This window comes from Simochromis diagramma, unplaced genomic scaffold (genome assembly GCF_900408965.1).
Source record: "Simochromis diagramma unplaced genomic scaffold, fSimDia1.1 OVJJ01000321.1, whole genome shotgun sequence".
NCBI classification, from domain to species: domain Eukaryota; kingdom Metazoa; phylum Chordata; class Actinopteri; order Cichliformes; family Cichlidae; genus Simochromis; species Simochromis diagramma.
Window position 1 is genome coordinate 14,413,139 of NW_024386772.1, and position 20,389 is coordinate 14,433,527.

The following is a 20,389-nucleotide window of genomic DNA, read 5'->3' on the forward strand; positions in this document are numbered from 1 at the left end:
TTCAAGGTTGCACAGCAGCCGCTAATACACTGTAACTACCGCTGATGCTTCGGGGACACGTTGTAGCGATCGTCTGTGCAACAAACTGGGGGATGTTTTAAACAGTTGTGGAGGCTAAAGCTCCACAAGCAGCAGCCTTGCTGCCCGTATTAACTATTTCGGTCACGTTTTTCCATCACTTGGAGTTTGTCCCACATCGGTGTCCTACAGGTACTTGAAGCAGTGGCTCGATTTGGTGTATTTTTTTTTTAAAGATGAGACGTAGAGAAGTGAGAGAGTGGCAGGGATGGTAGGGGTAAAACGATCAGGAAGCGGCGTCCGTGCGTAATGCTTTGGCATTTTATTGGGAGGGAGAGGAGTTGGGGAGGGTACATGTCTTATTAATTGGCGCTCAGGTCTTAACCCACTTTGACGTGCATGTAATTACTACTTCTCGTGATGTTATCGAAAAGGATGGCGGCGATCCAGTACAGACATCGCTTAGGTGGGTGCCCCCCTTCCCCTCTTGTTAAATGTTTTAATTTAACCAACAGCGCCTTCTGTAGAAATCATATCCCTTAGTTGAGATATGAAGAAGTGCTGTTTATGTAATTCTGCTGCAGCTGGATTTTTTTTCTCTCCCCCCCAAATCTGAACTAGTCTGTCTGTTTCTGTAAAAGTCAGCGAGGGTCTGAAAAGGCTCTTACTGCGTTTCTGCCCCCCTTTGAAGTTGGGGCGGATCTGGTTTTGATTAGATCAATACTTTGTGTTTCAGAGAGAAGCCGGGCAGCCAGAGAGAAGCCCCCCCGCTGACATAAGAGAGTGAGGAGATTACAGTAGAAGCTCAGAGGAGGTGGAACAGCACACACGCGGGCTCTCTCCTTGCTGCCGTCAGAGCCATGAGCCGGGCGCTTATGGACCATATCGCCAGTAGTTTTCGCGAAGATGCGCCTCGACCCCCTGTGCCCGGGGAGGAGGGCGACGCGCCCTGCTACCCCGGCAAACTCCCAGTAATGAAACCCCTGGAGTCCCCCAAATCCGTTCTGCTCGGCTCTCCGGGTTCCTCTGCGAGGAGGAACGAGGATGGTCTCGGGGAGCCAGAGGGGAGTGCCTCCCCGGATTCCCCGCTTTCCCGGTGGACAAAGTCTCTGCACTCTCTCCTCGGGGACCAGGACGGCGCTCTTCTTTTTAGGACATTCCTGGAGCGAGAAAAATGTGTGGACACTTTAGACTTTTGGTTCGCCTGCAATGGATTCAGGCAGATGGACCTCAAGGATACCAAAACGCAGAGAGTCGCCAAAGCAATTTACAAGCGCTACATCGAAAACAACAGCATTGTCGCCAAACAGCTGAAGCCCGCGACGAAAACCTACATACGGGATAATATTAAGAAGCAGCACATAGACTCTGCCATGTTCGACCAGGCGCAGACCGAGATCCAGACCGACATGGAGGAGAACGCGTACCAGATGTTTCTGACCTCTGACATTTACCTCGAGTTCGTGAGAACTGGGGGAGAGAACCCGAGTCACGTCAACTCGAACGGGCTGGCGGACCTGAAAGTTGTATGTGGATACCTGCCCACGCTCAACGAGGAGGAGGAGTGGAGTTGTGATTTGAAAGCTAAAGCACTTATTGGACTTTCGGCTAAAGCGCAGAGGGCCCCCATTTCCCTGAGGGCAGTGGAGGTGATGGACGGGGGATTCAGGTATGGCGCTTTTACTCTGTTTTCTGGTGCAAAGTGTAAACCTGTTGTTGCACACCAGAGGCAACCGTGCAAGCATTTCTCTCCTGTACAAGTGCTTTTTCTCAACACCACATTAGTTTGCAGAAAACTGGTCAGCCTACCCCCTCCCTGTCTTTCACTCTGGCCCCCTCTCTCACCGTCTCCAGCAGCAGCAGCCCTCTGCTGGCGCTCGCCTGGATTTCCGGGGCTTTGAAATAGTTCCGCAGAGTGAGGGATCGTCTTCCACAGGAAAAGTTCACAGAGCACGCTGGCTCTGGCCCCAGCCAGCAAATAATAGATGATGACATTGCTGTGCTATGCCTTCTCTTGTACCACACTGTCCTCAAGCTTTTGGCAGAGAGATAAATGTATAGCAGAGCTATAGATGGCACTTTGAAGTGGCTGTTTTGTAGTCTCACTCGGGTGCTTGCTAGGCCCTTTTCTCGTTTTTTTCCACGTTGCATTTAAAGGAGGGTGTTTTAGATTAAGACTGCATCCCAAATAAATTGAAGTGATTCATGAGTTTAAAGGACAGCAAAGACAGCAGTGTCAACTCTGGGGCATCCTCTGATGTTCCTGTTGCTAACTTACAGTGACAGGCTGAGCTAAGCTGACAGCTACCTGCTCAGGACAGCAGGGATTGGCAGCTCTCCCTTTTCTCTGCCCTCCCATTGTTGTCACCCTTTCAGATTCAAAACATGTGCTCTTAATTTCTCCCCCTCCCCTTTTTTTCTCCTTTCCTCTCCCCTTACCTTTTCTCATCTGACTCAGATTCTCTTTAAAAAAAAAACATAACAAACGGCAGCAGCTACAGTGCAGAATCAACACCCACCACCACCACCTCCCCGCCAAAAAACCTTCTTCACTCTCTTCTTCCCTCTTTTCTTGTTTGCGTCAATTCTCCTCTGATTCCCTCCTTCGCTGCGTTCCCCCCACCCCAACCCACCCGCCTTCTCTACTTTTATCTTTTTCCTTTGAAAACTCAGGGATAGGGACTACGAGGCATGCTTTTGGAGCGAGAGTGAAGATGGGGAGGAGGAGGTGGGAAGGGGGAAAGGGAGCGAAAGGAAGGAAGGACAGAGGGAGAGGAGGTGGTGGGGTAGGGGTGGTGGTGGGACGCATAAAAGAAAGGGAGGGAGGAGAAAGCATAAATGAGGGGGTGAAAGAGGCAGGGAGGGAAGAATGCAAGGCCAGCTGTGTTAAATACCTGACTCTTTGCGAGCCCCTCTGAAGGTCAGCCCGGAGCTGGGGGCCTACAGCTTTAGTCATGCTGCGTTTCTGCTTCCTCGTTAAGAACCCACCTCTCCCCTTTGTTTCCTTCTCTGACACACTCTCATGCATCCCACTCCATACTTTTTTCCTTTTTTGGGTCATTCCCCCTCCTTTCCTCTCCTCCTGTACCGTGGCAAGAATGCATACACAGCGGGAGATGTATGCCGGGGAAATGGAAAGAGAAGTTATGGGATATTTAAGAAGCAATAAGGAGAAAACTGAAGTTTTCCCAGGCCTCAGACTGCTCTGTCACATCCATTCGTTGTTGTTGGGAGCAGATGAGTGAGGCTATAGTTCTCTGAAACATTAGAAGATGCAGCTTGTTTTGATGTCACCTTCTCAAAATGACAGAAACACAGTGAATTGTACCCACCTGTTGGATATTGATGCATATTAATCTGATTTTTGTTGGAAACTTCTCAGGTCATACAAGAGAGGAGACTCACTCAACCCCTGCCATTCAGGCTCTTTCGCTCCTGTCAGCAGCACGAATGACAGCGAGGTTTCCAGTGACGCCTTGACTGATGACGCCATGTCCGTGACTGACAGCAGTGTGTAAGTGAATATTATCCAAACATGCGTTATGTGTGTGTGTGCAAAAATGAGAGAAAATCCCAAAGAGCTTTCTGTTTGAAGCTGTAGCCATACTGGAAGAATAGCTTGCCATTGATGGATTGTGGCACCTTAAAAAACAACCAAAGATGCACTCCAGTATCCAGGACGTGGTCTAGATTAATGCTAAGCTCCACCATAACACACTTTTGACTTTGCCACTGGAGTGTATATGCAGGAAGACTTTGAGTCGATTAGAAGGAATGAGTATAGTAACTTTACATTTTATGCATCTGTGGGCATGAGCAGTGTTTTGATGTCAGCTGATTTGCTTGTTACACTTTCTGATTAGCCTCTTGCTGAGTCTTGCCCTGCTGGGGCTCTCTTTTCCTGCTATTAGGGAGTATTTCTTCTCCACTGTCACCAAGATGCTTGTTGCGGTGAAGAAAATCAAGAAAACCTCATTTTTAAAAGTTGACATTTGTCTAAATTAGCTCTGATTGATCACTTATCGAGGAACTTACAAATCAGTCGCTCATGCTGTACATGTGGTTTGCGCTTATCTGTGTACGTGCCTTGGCGCTCGTTCTTCTAAAGGATTGCTTGGCGTAATCACGTGTCTCTCAAGTGACAAGGTGCTGTGAAGTCATTGCGTGGTGCACAGCTCAAGGCCAGATGTGCTTTAGTCAGCTGGCTTTTGGACGCAGAGCAAAAAGAAAAGTTGGTGCAACAAGTTGCTCTTTACCTCGAGTCACCTGGGAGGCAGGCGGGGTTGTCGAGGCACGGATGGATGCAGTAACTATGACCAAGCTAATGAAACTCAAAGACTGACACATGGTTGTTCAGCTGAATTAATGGGGCTGGGTTACACATAAGTATGGCAGCTATAAAGGCTTTTTTTTTTTTTTTTACAACGGGACGTCCTCTGTTCTGGCATATCACTACACAGCCTTGCTTCAAAGAGACCGAGGCCTATATTGCCCTGTTCCGCTGTACTTTGCCCAGAGCCAGTGACAAAGCCCTGGCCACAGGGGCGCAGCTTCTCCACCTCATTTTCTGCCCGTTCTGGCCTTGATCTGAATATCTGCCTCGCCGCTTTAGGTCAGTTAAAAAAAGACCCATAAACATTTGAATTTCATTTACAGATAAAGAGGAGAAAAAAAGAGAGAAAAGGGAAAACGCAACGGGGGAGGAGGCGGTTGGGTGGGAAGAGAAAGAGAGTAGCGGAGGGGGGATTTTTGCTTATATCTTATTTATGGATTTGCTTGGACGCTGGGGAATGCAGCTGCGCAGACTTCAAACATTACCTTATCTTACAAACCAGCCTTTTGATGTGCGGAGATCAGAGGCTGGCTGCAGCAGCGCTTGCCAAATGAAGATTGGGGAGGGGAGGGAGGGGTGGTTGCTTATGCGCATGACTGTGGCATTTCAAAGCAAAAGTGGAAAAGTGCTTCTCAGTTAGGCTAGGTCACCAGGAAACTGCTGTTTAGCATGGAAGGAAAGAGATTGTTTTACACTGTCAAGTGCTTCAGTTTGAAGCTCTGCTGTTTGTTGTTTGATTCCCTCTTTTTTTTTTTTTTTTTTTTTGAGTCAGTCAGCCCTTCATCCCCTCAGACTTAACCAGGTTACCTGCACCCTTGGGTCCTATCCTGCAGTAACTCTTTGAAAAAGCATAATGAGTAGCTAATGCTAACTGTGTCCTCAGCTTACCATAAAAGTCAGGAGGGAGATGCTAATGCTGACGCTACTTTTGGCCCGTAAAGTGGAGCACAGTAACTGCAGTGTGCATTTGTGTGTATGCTGGTGAAAGGAAATGACCAGCAGGGTGCCCAGTGTTGTGCTGGAGCCAGCCCTGAAATTGAGTGTCGTTTCTAGGGCAAATAAAACCTTACTCATTGCAGCGTAACCCGAGCCGCTCGGAGGCGGAAATGCTGTCATAATTTACCTCTGAGTAGCCTTTTTGTTCTCAGATTAAGCCTGAAACATGAAAAGCTAAATGAATTGGAGAATTAATAAATTAGATTTGTTCTTGCCTGAACTGTGTTTGATCTTCCCATTTGGCTAACAAGCTTCTTCCTGAATGTCTGTTTGGTCTTTAATGATGTATCCGATTGGGTAATTGACCTTTGTGGTCTGTCTGCGTACCCCCCTCTCCCCCTCCCCAGAGATGGCATCCCTCCATATAAACTGGGCTCCAAGAAGCAGCTACAGAGGGAGATGCAGCGAAACATGAGGATGAACAGCCAAGTCTCGCTGCCTGCTTTTCCTGTAAGTACACAAACGCACACAGACACACACACGTGCATACGCACATGCATAACTTCACATACACATGCTCAGAAGTCTCCATACCACCCTGTGTTCGGGTCTCTCTGGGTTCTATGAATAGTATTGCACAAACTGTATTTGGCATCTTCAATTCAACAACGCCAGCAAAGATCTAAAGAGTAACGTCAAAGACCCAGCCTCCCACTCTCTCTCTCGCACACACACATACACACACATTCACATAAGCTCGCATGCAAACACAACCCCGCTCCCTACCTTTGGTGTCACCTGCACCCCCATTAGGGTTCCTTGAAGTCTGCGGGAGACGGGGGGGTCTCTAAGCTGTTTATCGCCGCAGCGCTCGGAACACACCAGGGTTTTTCTTCCCCACCGATGGTGTAAATATGGAGAACAGAGAGAGATGAGGAAGATCTCTGCCGGTTTATCCCGAGGGCTCTGAAATCAGCCCGGTTCCTCAACAAAAACACAAAGATACTCAGACACATTCACACGCACGCACATTCACGCACACGCGGCGCTTTGATCCACGGATGAATGGAACAAACGCACAGGGAAGTGACAACTTCCAGCAGAGCTGGCCCCCTTTTTTTCTCCCCCTTTTTTTCACAGCCCCGCCACCCTTCCAACCCCCAGCACACACACACATACAGAAACACAAATGCTCAGCCAGCCCCCTCCCCTAAAAGTGAAGGATCTAAGGGGAAGAGTTTGAGCATGTCATGTGAGCTCTCAACAGGTCAGAGGGGAGTTTGTAGCTTAAGGCTTAAGAGAAGCTAACTTCATGTTGAGAGAAAAAAAAAGTCCAAATCGAAGGCGGGGGGGGGGGGGCACAACTTGCAGTAGTAGCTGTAACAGAAGCAGCTTGTTAAAACAAACTTAAAGTAACTCCCTTTTTTTCCACATTATGAGGTATGCAGTAACTGTTGCTGTTGGATCTCGCCGCTTTCACTCACGCTCCCCCTTTTGCTTTATTTTCTTCTTTTTTGGCTTTTATTCTTGTTTTTGTTTCCCGTCTGATTTTTGGCGATGGCTGCCATTCCCATGGTGCACCAGCTCCAGGCACCATCAGACAGCTCCTCTTTTTCTCACTTTTTTCTCCCCTTTATCCCGACTACAAAGGCTTATGAGAAATTGGGGGGGAGAATCAAGAAAACCCAACTGCAAAAATAATTTAAGATGCGTGGGTATGCACCCAATCTCATGCTGTCACTTTACTGTACGTTAAAGATGCCCAGCGTGTGGGGGTGGGGCTAAATTACCTCAACCTTTCTGATCTCCCATCCTGTTTTTCTGGCACCTTTATCTCTTTCCTTCAGTCCTTCCCTCTCTTCGTTTTTCTCCCACACACATCTCAACTTCTCCCAGTTTCTTTTTCTTTTTTTTAATCCCTCATCCTTTTCCTCCCTGGAGTTCTCTTCCACCCCCTGTCGATATGTGGCTTTTATTTCTAGATGTAAAGCCACTGCTTCCCATCAATCTATCCCTCCATCCCCCCCTCAGCCGCTCTATTCTCCCCCCACTGAGTGTTTGATATTTGACGAGGAAGGCTTTGAAGTGAGCTGACTTTAAAGAGGCCCGCTGATGATGACAGAAGGAACCAGCCGAGGCCCTGGCCCAGCATGACCATGCACCAGGCCTGCCAACCCCTGAAAACAGCCCTGTAGCCATAGGTGCCAGTGCGAGTGCCCTGATCAGAACTGCCTTTAGTGGGAAATGCATGCTATAGATGATGTGAAGTGCTATAGTAATGGAGGGATGGCATGAGTCTTGCAGTTTCTTATATATCTTCTTTTTTTATATATCTCCTCTACAGCGTACTCGCCATCCACCCAAAGAGATGATACCAATGGAGCCAGCACAGTTTGCAGCCCAGCTCATCGCCCGCCTGGAGAACCTGAAGAGGCAGCAGGAAACCATGAACACGTTGGAGGAGAGGCTGCAGCAGATTCAGGAGGTTTGTGTGACTCTGGTTCTTACTGAAGAAATGAAAGATGAAGATGTTTTGTTCTGGCCTTGACTTAGTTTGCCTTGTTTTTATCAGGAGGAGGAAAGAGAAGATGCCGAGATCATGGGAAGTGCTCCCGCGCTCTCACCCCACTCCTTACCCCTCCTCTCTGGCTCCTCTGACGAGGACCCCCAGGCCATCCTGGACGAACACCTTTCCCGCGTCCTGAAGACCCCCGGGTGCCAGTCCCCGGCCGTGATCCGGCATTCCCCTCGATCCAGCTCGCCAGAACACCGGCCTTTCACGCGCGCTGGCTTCAGCGTCAAGGGCCTGGTGAGAACCGGGCCCTCCAGTTCATCTGCATCCAGTCCCGACCAAGGGGCGATTACCCTGTCCCTGGGTCCCAACAGAACCCTCGTAAGCAGGCAGAGCACGAAACACATCCACCATCACTACATCCACCATCACGCTGGTCCGAAGTCTAAAGAGCAGATCGAAAGGGAGGCAGCCCTCAGGGTGCACAGCGTGTGCTCCGGCAGCAGCGAGTGCCAGCCCTGTCAGCCGTACCAGCGCAGCCGCAGCCTAGGCAGAGAGATGTGTGGGGCCATCACCACAGACAACAGCATGGGGTCAGTCCCAAGCACTTGTTTCATATTTGTCTCCCATTTGTTTTTTCTTTTCTGTCAGTGTTTAAAATAAGCAGTGCAATTACTCTTCCAGGCGTTCAAGCTCTCTATCGAGGCGGGTGTGTCGCTCAGGGGCTGAGGATGGAGTAGCGGAGAGGTGCATGGAGGACTGTGGACCCTTACAGCTGCCCACTGACACAGCAGATCCCACCCAGAATGTGCTGCAGTGGATCCTGGAAAGTAAACGACAGGGCAGACACAAGTCTCACAGGTGAGTGGAGGATAATACTAGGAGTATCTGTGTGAGTGTTGGGGACACCTTTTCATGTTGTTAAAGTCAAATTTCCCCGTCTCCCTCTCAGTACCCAGAGCACCAAGAAATCCTTTGGAGGCTCATCTACTCAGACACACACGTGGGGCGGGGGTGGAAGCTGCGGCCACCTACGTGGTCACCAGCCGGCCCAGCCATTCATCCAAGACCCAGCTATGCCTCCGCTCCCTCCTCCCAACACTTTGGCGCAGCTGGAGGAGGCCTGCCGCAGACTGGAGGAGGTATCCACCAAGCCCACCAAGCAAAGGTACACACAGACTTCAAAGAGCAGATTATTATTAAGTAACGCTCTTGGTTATAACTTCAAACTATTCCAGATGTGCTTTTTAAACTCAAGTCTTATTTCATTTCTCTTCCCAGGCATTCAGTGTCCAGCCTTCAGCGAGAGAAGACCCACCTCATGCCTGTTCAGGACGGGGCGTCTGTCCCCCTGCCGCTCGTCAGTCCCAGCCCCGCTGGCGTCCCCGCGACCAGTCTCCAATCAGAAGAGTACGATGCCTCTACAGTCCTGCCCTCCCTCTCCTCTCCTCCTTTCTGCTCTTCTTCCTCCTCCTCTCAGCTCTAGCCTCCAACTTCCAAGTGTACTTTGACCCTTTTTAACTCTTCCCACTTGTCACCCGCACCATTTGCTTGCACACAGATAGATGAGAAGCAGCTATGCTACACACACATTACACCCCCACAGACACTCACTTATTTAAAGCTTTGTACACCTAGCACTGCCTCTTACGTCTGCATGAATCGCGTGCATTTGTGCTGTGCATGGAGAGCGTGTGTCTGTGCGTGTGTGCAGTCACTGCACCACCTGACCGAGACATCCCTTTTCATATATCTGTATCATTTTTATTGGCTGTCCTTCAGTGAGCTGGCACTAGGTTGGGGCGAGCAGAGCTTAGCAAAGGGAGGGTTCCTCTGAAGCGGGCCTACAAAGCCTTGGACGTAGCTGAAGGGGAATTGATAATCGTGCACACACAAGCGCAAACTTATAGACGGCACTGGGTCACTCCGTCACTCAGGATGCTCTTAGTTACTGTATTTCTGGTCTGTTGTGAAAAAAATTTAGTAGATTGCTTGTTGGAGAACTTCTTATTTCTCTTTTGTCGAGATGTTGTCTGGTATAGCGAAAGCGCTCGCTGCTTCTGACACCCTTCCTCTCTGTCTTTTGTTTCCCGGCAGGTGTAAGAAGGGTTCAGGAAGCCACGCGGTGAGCAGCGGGGAGACAGTGGTGACGTACTTCTTCTGCGGTGAGGAGATTCCTTATCGGAGGACCATGAAGAGCCACAGTCTGACATTGGGTCACTTCAAAGAGCAGCTCCGCAAGAAGGGCAACTACAGGTGTGTGCAGGCACATTGAAATATACAGATCAGTTTTAAAGTTTTACAGTAGTGATGCAGCTTTAGTGACATAAATACAGTTAACTTTTTATGAACTGGGATTAGTTCATTGGCCTTGATTTAAAACAGTCTTTGTGCTGACTTGTAGACAAAGTTTACAGTGGGATCATTTGATTTCTAAGGTGTGGGAGTATAATATAACATTCCTGAGGGCATTTTAGACACAGTGACCAATCAGAATGATGGAGACATAAACCCTACTACCTTCTGTAGTGGTAAAATTCTGCCTTTGAATGGCGGTCAGCACCTGCAAGCATAAAAACCTGAAATACTGTCTCCGTGACTACGTCAAGGACCGATATCAGCATTTGTTTCCATCGGTGTCTGCACTCAGGCAGGCCTCTGGACAAGTGTGCGTTTGGTGTGAGGGGTGCAGTGAAAAGGAAGGGACAAGAGGAGGGAGGGAGGGTGGTGCAGGGGTTAGTGGGAGAGTTTGAACTGGAGCGATTTTTGGGTCCCATCTGGTATTGATTTCCATGCTAAGGCACACTTAATACACATGGCTTTGAAGCCCCAGCCCCTTTCATTTCAACCAACAAAGACTCACACAAATGGCCAGCGTGCAAATTCTTCACTGATGCTATCAGGGCCTCTTTTTTTCCTGCTCTGGGGTCTTGTGTGTGTGCGTGCGTGTACCCGCGCGCGCATTAATGTGCTTTGCGTTGAACGCGCACAGTGTTTACACATGTTGTAATCATTTTATGGATATTTTTGAAAGGCATACAGTTAAATGCCAGATCCGCTTGTTTGCTCTGCTACGGGGCCTTCACCGAGGCCGCTCGGCTTCGATGGGTGTTTGTGGAGAGAGATTTAATTTGATTGTTTCTTTCCAGTGGGCATTAAAGGGGGAAAAAGATCAAACATTTATTGTTTAGACTGCCACGGTCTCCAAGATAAGCACGGCCCAAGTATTGTGTTAATAATTACAGGTATCAAACTGGTGATGGGGGGGAGAGAAGAAAAAGCAAAAGAACTTAGCAAAACCTCTTCCTGTCCAGATGTCCACAACATTTTCAGATCAACAAACGTGACAAGCACTTAGCGCCGAGTTCTCCACATCTGTCTGTTTGCCCCCACCCTTCCTTACACCCCTTACTTACTCTTCTTTTCTCTCTGGCTCACAGTCTCAGTTCTTCTGTCATACCATCCACATTTTTTTGGAAAGAGAGCTGCACGGCGCTTTAATAGCAGCCAGAGAATGTGTGGAGTTGGGTCATTTCAACATGGCAGCGGTTCAACAAAGAACAGTACTGCTCGGCCCTGCCAGACGATATTGGTGCCAGATGTCAGTGCAAACGGAGGGAGAAGGGGAGGGGAGGCAGATCCAGCCACATAAAACATGTTCCAGTGGAAATTCAGGCTCTCTGTGTCTCTGTCTGTCTCTCTTAGCAAGAAAAAAAAAAAGAGGGCGATCATAGCTCTTTGAAGATTTTGGTTTTTTTTTTTAAAAGTAGGAGGGCTCGACTTTTCTTTCTTCCTCTCCAAGGAGGGAACAGTTATCAGGCGTGTCCTTCGCTCTTTGATTTCATCTGATCGGCGCGCTTTTTCCTAAAAGGAGGTCGCTTTATTTCACACCCTGTGTCGTTGCCCTTTATTAGTGATTACCCTCGTGTTAATTAGCACACGTGCACGCTTGTGCACCTCTGCAATGCTGCAGTTCTGGTTTTATAAGTGTTGCATGTCTTAAAAACAAAGAACAACCACAAAAAATGCTCGCAAACATGCCCGCATTCCAGTCACCACACACCGAGCAGATCGAGGAATTTTTCCATTACATAGTTAATGAGTGAATTTCGAGTCCCGGTTAACCAACCCACCCCTGCTGATTTCTCTTCCTCTAAAATAAGGACTGGGAGGGGGGGTTACATCATTATGGCCCAGTGAAGTCATGGCTGACGAGAAGCCCCTCCTGAGTTTGCTTCTTCTGCACACATACACAAAAGTCAGCTGCCCTTCCTATAGGTCTCAGTAAGCGCTCACACTGTCAACACGGGCGAGGAAGGACACACGGCATACTGCTTGCTCGTTCTCCTCCTCCTCCTCCTCCTCTACTTTGTCTCTTTTCTTTGTCCCTGTAATAATGAACCGGGGATGAGGAGTGAGTGAAAGCCCTGTGCACGAGCGGGTGTGTAGGAGTCAGGGGTAATGACAGGCAGACTTGCAGGCACCCAAAATTTCAGCCTTTGTCAAAGGACCCCTTCATTTGCACACGGGTCTAATTGGCCCCTGTTAGCCAGGGCAAAACTCACAGCAACACAACGGGGGGGGGGGGGGGGGGGGGGGAGAAGGAACGGGAGAAAAAGTAAAAGAGAACAAGTGGAGGGAGGGATGTGGAGAGAGGAAGCCTGCTGTTTAAAACCAAGTCTTGTCAGCAGCAGGTTCCACCCTGCCCTGGTATCAGCAGGCTTGGCTGATTGTGTACTCAGTGGCTCGGTTGCAGATAGCGGAAATGAAACTTTATGTTTCAAAGGGGAGCGTTTGACTTATCAGGTTTCCTTTTTCTTTCTTATTTCTCTTTGGACTTTTTGTTTATGAGCTTTAAAGTATCTTGAATCAAAGGGAGAAGGATTTTGTGTTAACGCTTTCATCTCTCGGTCACAGGTACTACTTCAAGAAGGCCAGCGACGAGTTCGAGTGCGGCGCCGTGTTCGAGGAGGTGTCCGACGACTGCTCCCTGCTCCCCACCTACGAGGGGAAGATCTTGGGAAAGGTGGAGAGGATGGAGTGAGCGCTGCCGGAGTTGATCAATAACTCTGCGGATGAGCCTCCTTCATGTGCTCTCACACATGTACACAGCGTGTGTGTGTGTGTGTGTGTGGTGTGTGTTTTTTAAGCTAAGACTTGAAGGACTGGAGATGTTGTTGAAGGAACGCTGGTTTTTGGGCATGCGGACTGGAAGCGGGACAAGATATCCACATTACCGGACTATCAAGTGAAAAGCTCATCTAGAAGTGAAGAAAACGTGGACTTTATGCTGCTGGGCTCAAAACTTCCCAAAAGAGGAATATCTAGAGACTCTAGGTGAATGACCACTTGTCAAAGAAGCAGGGCGCTGTGGGTTTAATTTGAAACTGAGAGCCTACTTGAACCCTCCCCGTGCCAGTGTCTGCCTATAGTTGCTCACTAGCGCATTACTAATATGTATACGCAGATATACATGTACATTGCATTGTATTGTGATGCTCGTATTGCTGTGTAAAGATTTCTATAGCTATTTATTGGAAATACCCCTTTCCCAAATCCTATCCTTCTTCTACTTCCATGGACAAGCTGCTTGGAGTTGGACAAACTTCTCGAATTATCCACATCTGTGAACGCCCCACCCTACTCCACCCAACCCTCTCCTTCTGAGCATCAGTTCTCAAGCAAAGGTTTTTATTCCTTTTCAGCCCCTCATATTGAACTGTAAACATCAACAATACCTCTTCAAGAACTCCACTCCCACTCCGGGACATCTCCGCTCTCCTGGCCGGAGAGCTTACTGCTGAAGCTTTGAGAATGGCTCTCTTATCACTTAAAAGTTCGATAATATATTTACTACTGCAGTGCTATTTGTGGATGTGTCCCCGTCTGCTCTTAGGGGTGGGGGGGGGTCTTCAGTGTGCTATGGAATTTAAAACAAAAAAAGAAAAAAATGCTATTAATGTTTAATTCCATACTCTGGGACTGTGCCCAGCTAGCCTTGATCTGTCACGTCTTAGTGCCTTTGTTTCAGCGGCGCAGGCATCGCACAAATAGCCTATATATTTACGAGGAGGAAACTGCCCTGAACAGGTCTTTGAGTCCCCAAAATGTGTTTACACCATATTCATATTTACCAAGAAAAAGTTCTATAATGTGTTCCCCTATGTGCTTACCTGTTAGTGAGTGAGTGTGTGTGTGTGCGTGACTGAGAGTATTTTAAGCCTGCACTATGAGCTGCAGATGCTAATGATGGTGGTGATATATATCTATATATATATATACACTATGTTCATAGTGTCTTTATTTGAGTACAGTAGCTGTGCCTACATGGATTCTTGCCATGTTTTTCACCCAGTTTTCAGGGTCCTGTTACTCCCTTGGTTTTTACAAGGGGCCTTATGTTGAAAAGATATTTTTATGCCTTTTAGTATCATCATGTTTATGTTTTATGGTATTTTTCATGGCTTCCTTGGTTCTTCTTGTAAACTGTAAATTATGCGTTCTATAGAGCTCAGTTGAAAAGATGCCTCGGTACTTTAATTATTGTAATTATGAAGAGATGTAGCCTTTAATAAAATGTTCTATTTTTCAAATTAGCAAATTGCTTCCTTTTGTTTCTGTGTGTGTGTGTGAGTGTGTGAGGGAAAGAGAGTTTTGATTGGACTTTGCTAGCTCTAATTGGGATATTAGGATGGTGGCGCGTCTGTGTGTGCTTGTGTTTAGAAGCAGCTTCACCACACACACACACACACACACCCCTGCTGCGCAGAGTAAAACTCATTGGATCCAGTGAGAAATTTGCATCCATTATCAGCTCTTAATGTACTCCCTGTTGGAAATGAAAACATGCAGCATTAATTTGGCCACTAGAGCCTCCCTGTGTTTTAGGGGAAGAAGCAGACAGAGACCGGGAGAGCTAAGTGTGTGTTAATGAGACATTTGGCAAATATATGTTATAAGTACATTTTAGCCAGTTATTTACATGGTAAAATGTTTGGCCTCCTGTGGCACTTTATGAACTGCGTGTGAGGGTATAACGTGCACTTTTGCTCAGTCCCAATTAGGGCAGAGGGATGAGAACTCTCAAACATAATGCTGTTTGACATTAACAGAGAATCCCAAGATCGTCTCATGGGCTACATCAACTTTGTGTCTCTGAACTGAACGGTAAAAAATAATCTTATTTACTGGAAAAAGGTATGTTTGGTTAAGTGAGTCCAGGAGACGGGACACGTGATGTCCGCTCGCTCGCTGTGGATTCAGCGGCACGATCAGATATTATATGGACTTTGCACTGCAGCGGTGGGGCATTAAAGACTGCAAAGAGTCGGATATGACTGTGCCGTGCACGTGTCAAACCTTTTTTTCCCTGATAGATTCTCATAGCCTGGTTTTACGCCTCCGTGATTTCCCGTCTAACTCCAGACTACTGTGCATATGCAGTGTTTTTAAGAAGTTTTTCAGCACCATCATTTTCTAAACAATTAGCAACTATGGGTGAACACAGTTGATGCAACAGTGAGTAGGAGTGGTGAAGCTAATTCAGCATATGTGTGTGGGTTTTTTTTTTTTTTACATTAAAAATGAGGTAAACACAGGTGTTGCTAATGACATTAATGAAGGTTTTGTTTAATATAGCCTTAATCTAAGTGATTAGTACCACCTGTGTTTACTGTTTCATGTGAAAGAGGTCTGTCGGAGGCTCTGGCTACATGCAGTCATGGTAAAAAAAAGAAAGTATTCTTATTTCAGTTTGAAGGTTTTAGGTATGAGGACATAAAAATTCTCAGGAAGTTTTAAAATGAGGTAAATACAGCTTCAAATGACATTACTTGCTACACCGTGTCATTATTTGTTTAACAATAACTAAGCTAAATGGCAATTCAGTAGCTTGTTCAACCACCATTAGCGACTATAACTTGGAGTAGTCTCTCACATTGTTGTGGAGGGATTTTTGACCACTCTTCTTTACAGTGTTGCTTCAGTTCATCGAGGTTTGAAGACATTCGTTTACACGCAGCTCTCTGAAGGTCCCACCAAAGCATTGCAGTCAGGCTTGAGGTGTGTGCTTTGACGGGTTCATTTCAACACCTTAATTCTTTTCTTTTTCAGACATTCTGTTGTAGGATTGCTGCTGTGCTTGGGATCATTGTTGCATCACCAAATTTCTGCCAATCTGTTGCTGTCTGATGGCCTCACACAGAAAGATCCCAGCCAGATGGTAGATTCAAACTCAGGACTCAAACACAACTCTTCATGCTGTGAGGCACGCTGCCCCATATTTGTTTAGCCTTTTTCTAATTGTTCTGTCTTTAACTTTAATGTTTAACATGCTAACTGAGGCCTGTGGAGTCTGAGATGGAGCCCTTTCTCTGAGCATTTCACGATTTGACTTTACTTGGAAGTCCATCCCTGGGAAGACTGGCAACTGTAAATGATCTTCTGCTTAGACCGATGGGCAGCAATTGCCTCTCTAAGAGCAATGCCGTTGACAGTTAAGTGTGCATTAACACCAGACCACCAGACTTAGCTGCACACACTTGCTGATGATCAATTAATCAATAAAGTGCATTTGATTTCCTTCTACCATGACTGTGCGCAATACTTGTTAGAAACTCCTTTTTAGATTTTTCATTGCACTTATGGGACGTCTTAAATTAACACTGTCCATCTTTTGCAAAACTGTTCCTCAGTGCGCATCAGGTGAAACCTCCGGCTGCGTATGGTGATGTAATTAACTCATTCTAGCATGCAGGCAGCATTTAAATAGCTAACATCTTATGCTATAGCCTCACCTGCACACCGATGCCCCCCCGATGCTATTTTACCCGTCACGTCCTTCTGTCACACTCGCGTCCTTCAAGTTTCATTGCTTAAGAGTGTTGCTTATGCTGCCTTTCATATTGAAAGGGCATCACGATATTGTTAAAATACCATTTTCAGCCCTTTCATCAGCAAAGGTCAGTGCATACACTTGAAGGCCATCTTTTAGAATCTTTAGAACTAAGAGGCCCTCACAGAGCGGCGCTCCACTGTCAGAAGGCCTTGTGAACCCACCTTTGTATGGGGAGCTATTTTAGATGGGGTCATCTTTTTGAAGGATTCATGGGGTCGGGAAGACTCTAGACTGCTATTCATGAATGTAGGAAGGCTTTTTAAACATGAGTGAGTGATGCATTTTGGGGTTGTTTTTTTCACCGTCAGCTTTTATATCTCTTTTAGCTTATCATCAATTAGTGCCATAGAGATCCTGAAACCAAGCAGTGATCCTTTGTGCTGGTTCAGAGTTATTGGCATTAAAGATTGTGCGTTCATGTGTTGTGGCTAAAATGGGTTTCTAATGGGAGAATGCACATAAACACTACTTCAAGTCTGAACAACAGCTTAGAGAGTTTAGAAAGCCTCGCTTGGTCTGTTGATATCCATGATGGAGAAAAGTGTAGTTTTTCTCTTTCTAATCTAATTTCTAATGTTTTAAAAGGACAAGAAAAACACTGCAGCTGAAAGACCAGGAAAGGAAGGATTCAGGAAATGTGACCATCTGAGGAGGACAGGAATGCACAATGAGGGATGGGCACAACGCATGGGCACGTAGTGTATCACAGGGGATGCCACATCTGTGATGCCTCACAACATCCCGGCTGAAAGACTAGCATATTGCGCCCCTTTCTTCCAAGGCTATTGCTCATTTACAGTCTCATCTTTGGTAGGTTACCCCCTGATACATCCTTCCTAATGACAGGTTGACTGGTTGGTGCCCAGCGTTTAGTCTGCTTTACAGGGAAAAATTTATGGCTGTAAAACCACATTTGACGCAGTGATCATCCTGCGAGCCATGCTGTGTCATGTGATAGTTGACAGGAAAATGCATGCATGTGTGAGAAAGGTGCTAGATCTAATTTCCCAAATAAATTTGCATGTAATCCGATCACAGTGAACCCGGCAGGATCGAGACCATTGGCCCGTTTCTCACGAAAACATTCAAAGTGTGTTTGCCGATTTTAAAAAAAGAAGGCAAACAAAAGTTCATGGAATTGAGAACAAAAGCAAGAACTTTTACACTTTAATCTGTTTTCTGTCCAGTTCTACATTTATCCACTGATATCTTTCTGTTGGATCTTATGCAGTGAGTACTGGCACATACTTGGGTGCACAATTCAAAGTAAGCAGCTGTGAACTTTAATCAACTGGCACGACTTTGAGTTAATCTGCCACCTCAGCCTCCCCCTCACATCTCTGCCTGCTATTGTTTCACCAGTTCATATCCAAATTCTGCTACCTGTCCCGCCCACACGATGTGAGATCAAAGGCTTCTGACTTGGAACAATGGCAAACAGGAACCTAAACAGGATGTGGAACCAAAATCTCACAGAGGCACGCTGAATGGCAAATGCGAGCCGTTGGCGTTTGTGTGCGGCCGTTACAAAGCCCATTTTCAAAAATGGATTGTTAGTGAAGAAAAGGTGTGACCTTGATCCCATCCCCCCTTTGGAGTAAAGCCATTTCAAAGCAGTGGTAATGCACTTGCCACATCCCCTTCCTGAGCCTTAAATGTTTTGGATTTTACGGCGAAATGGCACGGCAGTGTACATTAAAGCACACAATAAGTTGATCCAGAGTTAGAAACACAAACCTAAAGAACAGCTGAGTTGCTCGCTTTCTGTCACCGCAAACCTCTTTTTTTTTTTTTTTTAAAAAAACGACAAAAAACCCTTCAGTCGTTTCACCATAGACTTGTAAAAGAGAACGAGACCCCCAATTTTCCGTCCAGGTTTAACAAACCCCATCATTTAACCTGCATCAGCAACTGCAGTCGCAACCATCAACCCAGACAACCAGTGACTGTGGTCAATCAGCGGCCCACGTCTGGATCCTGAGTAGACGCCACTGTGGAAACTGATCCCTTCACCGTTTAACCAATCAAGTGACCTTACACCACTTTATACTAACGATGTCATGTTTAGACAACGGCTGCTTGGCCACGGTGAGCTGGACGGTACCCATAAGAGAGGAATTAACAGAGTTATCACTGTAAGGCATAAACTGGATCTGCATTGTCATTGCGGGCTTATAAACGTTCTGTCGGAAGGCTTGAGAGGAGTAGCTGCTCTTTTATCCAACGGTACAGACGTTGTATTTTCCTCACCAATCAAACAGCAAGAAACTGAAGAGATTATGTATCTCACTGTGCTTTGGGGAATAAAGAAGACAGGGGCATGACACTGAAAGCCAGAAACCCAATCTGCTGCCGCTGCGGTGAAGCAGCGCCCGGATGCTATGCTGCCAAAGGGCACTGAGGACATGAGGCGTGATAGCCGGCCGGGCCGCGTTGGGGAATTTTGCGTGCATCCTCCCCACAACTGAAGGGAAGGCATCTTTTGTAAAGAGAGGGAGCGCCTTTGTCCTCCTTTGGTGTTTACGTTTGTCTTAAATTTCACCTAGTGCACAGCGCGGCCCCACCAAGCCACAGGATAGGCATTGTTCTGGGCCCCGTGCAGGAATGGTAGCCTGCAGTCACCTTCTTTCTGACTGTCGCCATTGTCCCACCACCAACCCCCCAAACCTCTTTGTTTTTGCTCCCTGCCTCAGACAGCTCAGATTGTTGCCTGATGTTGCTTCCTCTCTTCCCATTGTTTCCATGTCTCCTCTAATGTATGACTTTTCTTCTCCTTCTAGGTCGATGTGTGTGTCGGTTGGCTGGGTGGTTGGAGGGGATGAGAGTGTGGGGTGTGGAAGGGGCTGCAGTACACAGAGTGCATGTGAAGTTTTATGGTTAACCACATGTGTTTTTGAATCTTTGAGCTTCCACATTTTTTTTATTTTTTTTTTTCCCAGGGTAAGGAGTCGGGGGAAGTATATAGCACGAGGATGGGGTGGAGAGAGGGAAGTCGAGCAGGGGAGAGAAATTATTAAAGAACCAGAAATCAGACATGTGGTTCTTGTTTGGGGTGCTACATGCAGAGATGGTGGGTCTGGCTTCTCTTTGCTCCAACCTGCATGTGTAATCTAAACAGCCCACTGATTATTAAACAATATGGATGCCTCTCATGCCCCCTCGATGTGAACCAGAACCAGCTAAACACAGCAGGATCACAACAAATTAGCAGCACGCTCTCCTTTTTTTAAAATCTGAGAGTCACAAGACCAGCTTTTTCCCTCAGTGAACAAGCAAAATTCAAGAACACACCACTTTTCACAAGGCAGCTCTTACAGATCAATATTTGTTTCTTTGTAATATTTGATCCTTTTTGTTGGTTGTAGCTACGTGGGAGCATATTAGCATTATGCAACAAGAGTCTGGCCTCGATACACAATGTAGTAAAGTTGGACCACGTGAACATCAAACATCACAGCACGCCTTCAGTCTGTTGGATACAAGCATCACCCACACAGCTCCACTCAGTAATGAGCTGTTTTACATGCGCACACCCTGAGAACACCAAAAGGCCACCAGATCATACCGCCGGACCTTTGGGAAAATTAACCAAAATTCATTTTGTCATACAGGAGTTACAGGATAATTTTCAATAAGCACCAGGTTACTGCAAGTTAATCAAAGAAGTAAACATGAATTTTGTCAACAGCAATAA

The 20,389-nt window shown here is 46.8% G+C and overlaps 1 protein-coding gene and 1 long non-coding RNA gene across 2 annotated transcripts; both read left to right on the forward strand.

Annotated features, from left to right (window-relative positions):
* Nucleotides 1-845: 845 nt before the first annotated feature.
* axin2 (axin 2 (conductin, axil)) lies at nt 846-14,395 on the forward strand. Its single transcript, XM_040051090.1, has 10 exons — nt 846-1,687; nt 3,401-3,532; nt 5,695-5,797; nt 7,632-7,772; nt 7,860-8,392; nt 8,484-8,660; nt 8,752-8,967; nt 9,081-9,209; nt 9,897-10,055; nt 12,717-14,395. The coding sequence occupies exons 1-10, from the start codon at nt 879-881 to the stop codon at nt 12,841-12,843; spliced, it is 2,526 nt and encodes an 841-aa protein (XP_039907024.1). The 5' UTR covers nt 846-878; the 3' UTR covers nt 12,844-14,395.
* Nucleotides 14,396-16,035: 1,640 nt separating this feature from the next.
* LOC120745922 lies at nt 16,036-20,020 on the forward strand. Its single transcript, XR_005698717.1, has 2 exons — nt 16,036-16,293; nt 17,281-20,020. It is a non-coding gene; the product is annotated as an uncharacterized LOC120745922 (long non-coding RNA).
* Nucleotides 20,021-20,389: the final 369 nt, after the last annotated feature.